At 43.4% G+C, this 6183-nt stretch overlaps 1 protein-coding gene and 1 long non-coding RNA gene across 2 annotated transcripts; one reads left to right on the top strand and one right to left on the bottom strand.

Moving 5' to 3' along the window:
• Nucleotides 1–15: 15 nt before the first annotated feature.
• Hoxd8 (homeobox D8) lies at nucleotides 16–2196 on the top strand. Its single transcript, XM_015478994.2, has 2 exons — nucleotides 16–418; nucleotides 768–2196. Exons 1-2 carry the CDS (start codon nucleotides 394–396, stop codon nucleotides 1061–1063), a joined length of 321 nt encoding a protein of 106 aa, XP_015334480.1. The 5' UTR covers nucleotides 16–393; the 3' UTR covers nucleotides 1064–2196.
• A 497-nt stretch (nucleotides 2197–2693) lies between these two features.
• Nucleotides 2694–6183, bottom strand: LOC107136724. Its single transcript, XR_001502744.2, has 2 exons — nucleotides 6061–6183; nucleotides 2694–4426 (listed from the first exon to the last, which is right to left on the bottom strand). It is a non-coding gene; the product is annotated as an uncharacterized LOC107136724 (long non-coding RNA).

Consider the following 6183-nt stretch of genomic DNA (forward strand, 5'->3'; position numbering starts at 1 on the left):
CAGCGCCGCGGGCTTCCCGCACGCGCCCCCGCAGGCGCACGCGCACCCGCACCAGTCCCCGCCGCCCACGGGGGCCTGGGTGCGGTCGGTGGGGGCGGCCGGGGTCCGGGCCAGGATTACTTCCACCCGGGCGGGGGCAGCCCGGCCGCTGCCTACCAGGCCGCCCCACCTCCTCCTCCGCATCCTCCGCCTCCGCCGCCGCCTCCCCCCTGCGGCGGGATTGCCTGTCACGGGGAGCCCGCGAAGTTTTACGGATACGATAACTTACAGAGACAGCCGATTTTTACGACCCAGCAAGAGGCCGAGCTGGTACAATATCCTGACTGTAAATCGTCCAGTGGTAATATTGGCGAGGACCCAGACCACTTAAATCAGAGCTCGTCTCCTTCTCAAATGTTTCCCTGGATGAGACCACAAGGTTGGGATGCCTTTTTTTTTTTTTTAAGGGGAGAAATCTGCTTTCATCTCACGTTCTAGCTTTAAAACTCCCCTTTCCTCTCCCTCTCCCGCTCCTTTTCTTTCTTGTTTAGCCGCGGTGGCTCTCATTCATAAAGTAATAAGGTTTTTTTAAAAGTAAAGATGATAGGGACAAAATAGTTGTGAAGACCTTGTCTCTGCTTCTCTTGCCTGCAACACCCTGTATATACAGAGCTGAAGAGCACTCTGTATATTTCACCCGTTAGACCCATTTCAGAAACCTCCAGCAACTTGCAGAGACACCATTGCAGTTTTTTAAACGTTGATTTCCACGTTTTTGTTTTAACCAGCAGCTCCTGGTAGACGAAGAGGAAGACAAACCTACAGTCGCTTCCAAACCCTAGAGCTGGAAAAGGAATTCCTTTTTAACCCTTATCTGACCAGGAAGAGAAGAATTGAGGTTTCCCACGCCCTAGCCCTCACTGAGAGACAGGTAAAAATCTGGTTTCAGAATAGGAGAATGAAATGGAAAAAGGAGAACAACAAGGACAAATTTCCCGTTTCCCGGCAGGAGGTGAAGGACGGGGAAACTAAAAAGGAAGTCCAAGAGCTGGAGGAAGACAGAGCTGAAGGCCCGACAAATTAACTTCTACCTTTAAAATTTTACCACAGACTATTAAAACTAATGGTCAACATATGCTGGTGGACACCACCTATTTTCTTTTTTTGGAAAGGACCTTACCTGTGTTTCAAGCTACCTTCATGTCACTGCTCTTGAGGTTTCTGCGCTTTGAGAGGGATTTGGGTGTTTAAACAAATTTTTTAGTGTTGCATAGAAGCAATACCTGGGCTGTCCTGTGAAAGGGTAATTTGATACTGACCTTGTAGCTATATTTTTATAATGGTAGTTTCTAATGTCTGAACTGGTGATTTGTCTCAACAACGTAAACTTCCTAATTATTAGCACTAAATAATTGAATATGAAATGCTTTATTAATCAAACAAGTGCACTTGAACAACTTAAATCTTTTCTTTATGGTGAGTAAATTAAGTATTAATTTAAAAAAATTATGCCTGAAGAATTTTTATATTATTTGATTAAAATGTATTATTTATGTTTTTCTTTATGCTTTTATAATGAATGGTTCAGGTGCCTTTTGTTTACTTCTAAAGTAGTTAAAGGTTTCTCTGAGTATTTTGTTGATGTAATATATCAGGGAAAAGTCTGGGCCAAATATTTGAAAAGCACATGTTAGCTAAAGAGTATAATGTGTAGTCCAGGCTCTGGCAGCTTCCTTGAACTTTGGGAAAATGTTGGGCCAGTGACAAAAGTTTCAGGACGTCACAATTGACATTTAATCATTTTTCTATAGTCCATACAAATTATGGCAATTAAATAATCTAGAGTGAATTAATACTTGAAAAACCATTTATAACATTTTCACTCATTAACCTTTCACTCTGGCAAGTCGCCTTGCTTTCATTTTGAACCTCACTTGTAATCGCCTGAAATTGCTTGGTTTCTACACTAGGGCCACCACTGTGATTCTGTTTGAGTATGTGCTATATTTATTTGTATTTCCTTCGCTCTGTTCGCATGCTCCTTTTAAGCCAATTTGCTATGGGCATCTCAGATGGTATGGTCCTCTGCTGTTCTTCAGGAGAACTATGGCCTCACATATTTGAAACAAACCCTGAGAGCAAATGCAGAAAACTCGAGTGTAAACAACCGCTCCAGAACATAGCTAGCTCCTTAATAAAGAAATGAATCTCTCTAGAGCTAATGTCTTTGAGCGCCGCAAATGTTCCTTTTACTGAATTACATACAATAGCCAGTGCCCTTATAAGGCAGCAACTTGCTCAAGGCTTCTGTCTGATAAGAAAGGGTTGGGGGTAACACACTTCCCATGCTTAAAAAAAAAAAAAAAAAAGAAAGCTGGGATGGGGGATGCTCTTGTAGTCAAGAGAGCTGGCTATATTATCTGTGTTTCATCTTGCTGGTAATCCTGCTAAGATGTTATGAAAGCTTTGAACTTCTGAAAAGTACTCAAATTGTAGGCCCGGTAGGGGACAACCCAGAGTCCAGGTTATGCCACAGCTTAATTCCCCTGATTCCCATTGATGCTGGGTTTTGGCATCTGTTATTAACAAGGTATCCATTTCCCATTGGAGCCTGCTCTTGCAGCTGCCATTTTACAGGGGTGGGGGGAATGTAGGAAGGGAGAGGGAAGAAATATAAGAAAAGGATTGTTTTTTCCCCCAAAATGGAAAGCATCTTTATTAGATAGATGTTGAAAAGCTCTTTTTATTTTAGCCATTTATTTTTAAAGAGGCACATTTGTGTGTTTGTACATGGTGCTGGGAATAGATTAGAGACACATTTTAATTTCCAGAGTGGTTTTTATTGCACAGGTAAGAAAAGATGATCTTCAGTTTGGGGCCAGTCTTGCCTGCCCCCTTAGGTATTGCCAGGCATCTCTGCTGTTCCACTAACTAGAGAAATATTGGTATTGGCCAGGTCAGAGATGAAGCACCACCTACCTGGCTTTCCACCCTGGGAAGAGGCTCTTTAATCCAGGAAAGACAGTTTTAAATCATGGGTGGCCAAGGCTAAAACACTTGGATGAGAGGAGACAGCTGCAAATGCACATGCTGGATTTGAGAATGTTTTGCATTGTGTGCTGCTGCCTGAAATATTGGCTATTACAGAGAAGGATGCCTAGGGCTGATGGCATGGCTGGGGAGCAGCCCCAAGCATAAACTATCCAAAGATCTGTGCTTATCTAAACTCTAGTTGGTTTAAGGGAGTCTTCTGTATATTAGCAAAACTTGATCTCCCACTCAAAAATGCTCCCCAAATATCACTTTTAGAACTATATATTTGAGCAAGTCTCTTTATTAGGTGAGGGACCTAGTGCATGGGTAGACGTGGAAAGGTGAAGGGAAGGTAAAAATGTCCCTCCCTTGGCATTCTGTGCTGATCTGGAAATGAACCTTCTGACCCTGCTGGTCCCCTACACCATGATCATAGCTCATATACAGAAAATGACTTCATTTCAATAACTGATACATTTGAGAAGTGAGTTTGTACATATACATAGATTATACACATGGAGAAAGTGTTAGTTATGAACGTAGGTATATGTATTTTCTTCTGTAGTTAGGAAACACATAGGTTTGTCTCCAAATAAAGACCCTGAGGAGTTACACATCACACATATTCGACACCTTCTCTTATAATGGCTAGACATCTCCACTCCTCCATCATGGTATCTCATATAGACAGAGGAACAGTGACGAGCACCCAAGTTGCCTTTCTAATTGGCTCAGATCGGTAAACATTCAAGCTTTATAGCAACAAACAAACATTTTTTGCTGCAAAAATTTGCATAAACCTTCAGAGAACCCTTTGCAAATCCAGGCAGTGCTTTTCTGCCCGGAGCTGCAGCAATCTGCCTAAGTCTGTAAGAAAAAATAGGACCCTCCAATGTTAACAATGAAAAAGCTAAGCTTTCCAAGTGAATTAGGCTTTGTACTTGCAAGAATGAGAAACACAAAAGAGGATGTAGGTCTCAGTCTAGAGAAAAGACAGTTCAGGGATGCCATTTTGTAAGGTTCCACAAAGATCAATGCATTGCTTACTTCTGCACAGAAGGGGAAAAAGCAAATATGGCTGCCATTCAGTGTCAAGAGTCTCTTCCCAGTCCTCTTTCCCCAAGTTGAAAAGGAGGGTCATGAAGCTCTGCTTTATTTGGGTAAAAGGGGAGAAAATAAAAAGACAAATTGATTATCGAGATTATTTCTCAGAAAATTTTTAGAATTCAATACTCTTTCCTCAGTTCATGTGTATAGATCAGTAGAAAGTGTTCTAGACTTGAGAGGGCCCAACAACTTGCTCCAACTCCTTGTGTAATAAAACATTTTTTAGTCTTCAATGCAGAAGGTGTTGCCATTTCACATTCAATCTTTTGTCTTCTACTTCCAAGGTATTTTCTGAGTCCTTGGGCATCTGGGGGTGGGAAGGGGAAGAGAGAATATTTGAATGAACTCTTGTCTGCTTCTGTGGTTCCCTTTAGCAAAATTAGGACCCACTGGCTTTTCTAGAAAGAATATGACTTTTGCTGACAAATGGCAACAGAAGTCCTTTAATAAAAAACATCCAAGGTCATCTGAATTTCCTCATAGGTTACAAACTGCCTATTCCAGAGGATGGTGTGCCATTTCCTGCTGAAGTCTACATTCACTGAGGTACTTAGTGTGAAGATGGTACTAGTAGAGAACTTAAACACACACAACCAATACAAAATACAAATATTGTTAGTAGTCCATAAAGGCTATCTTTAAGGAAAAGATTGGCAATATGCTGGCGGGGTGGTGGGGGAGATAACCTTTTTCAGGCACGTACTGAAACCTGGATGACCATGCCCATGAGGGGAATACTGGAGGCCAGCTGAGGACATTTACTTTCAGGCAGAGTTCTATGAAAAGTGCAAAGATGTGACACCTGCCTTTGAGGAAAAACAATTGTTATTTTTGACTGGTTTTGGGGAGTCACTCCTTTTCTGAACAGGAAAAGGAGAAAGGAGCCCTCCTCTTCACAACTGCATTGAATAGACTTTTCGATGGGCAAATATTTGGGGTTCAAGGAGAAAAAGAGGAGCTAGGATTAAATTTCACAGAAATGAGAATTGCTCTCAGAGGGGATCTAAAGCAAGGAATTTCAGAGGGGATCCCAAATGATTACTTGTAACCCAAGACTGTCTAGGAGGATGTTTATACAGAGACACTGACCAAACAGTGGATGCCCAAACTTGTTTTAGAGAGGTTGACAAGTACTTAAAACCATTTCAGCTATTGGACTGGTTGGTAATTCTTCTACCAAAGAAATCCCCAGCAAATGGAAGATCTGAATTTATATTGGAGAGGAGTGGGAGGGGAGATTGTGCTTTCTTGGTCTGCAAAGCCCAGATTTTCTGGGCAAGATCACTGGGGTTTGCTTGCCTTAGGTAAGAGGGTAAAAATGAAAGTGCTTGGCTACCCCTCTGGACAAGCCTTGTATGAAGGGAAGGGAGGAGAAGCCAAGTTATCAAGGTAGTGGAAGACATTGGGGGTTTGCTGGAGGAATGACCTCCTTAGCACCTGAGCCAACCATTTCCAACAGGGGCAGCCAAAGGCACAGAGGTTTTAAGCCAAATTAAATACACACACACGTTCCTAGAAAAAGAAGAGAGGAGAGGCGGAGAGCGAGGGAGAAAAGAGAGAGAGAGGGTGGAGAGGAAAGAGAGAAAGACCAACAGACCTGGGAGACAAGAGGAAAAAAGGACTGGAGGAGTGGGACTGAGAGAGAGAGAAAGGAGGGAGAGGACAGCAAAAAGCGAGAAAAAGAAAGACGGGGAAGAGGAAAAAACATGGCGCTTGCGAGCTGTATGTGCAAAATCCGCAAGGAATTGCAGTAAATTCCTTTTTGTTTGAAGAAAATTTACAACTTGGTAATAGACCTTTTTATGACCTATTTGCGGTCGTCATTGGCTGCGGCTGGTCATGTGCAGGCGCCGCTCGCCTTCACGGCCTTTTTCCTGATTTCCCAGGCGAATTTCCCCCCGCATTCTGCTTTCCCAGAGCCTCACCCCCTCTTTTTCTAACCTTTGTCTCTGCAGAGGTGGGCTCCAGTCGGCGGCTGCGGGGTTGCGGGGTCCGTTGCGGCCTCGGCTCCTGCCCGGCGCCGGGCCTGACCCTACGGCCGCTAGCTCCGGACGCACCGCGGCC

The sequence above is a fragment of the Marmota marmota genome, unplaced genomic scaffold, assembly GCF_001458135.2.
Source record: "Marmota marmota marmota unplaced genomic scaffold, marMar, whole genome shotgun sequence".
Lineage (NCBI taxonomy): Eukaryota > Metazoa > Chordata > Mammalia > Rodentia > Sciuridae > Marmota > Marmota marmota.

Bases quoted from the DNA above. Each gene is read 5' to 3' on its own strand.
- Hoxd8 (XM_015478994.2), top strand. From the start codon at position 394: ATGTTTCCCTGGATGAGACCACAAG. The intron at 419-767 runs GTTGGGATGCCT...TGTTTTAACCAG, and splicing joins TCCCTGGATGAGACCACAAG to CAGCTCCTGGTAGACGAAGA.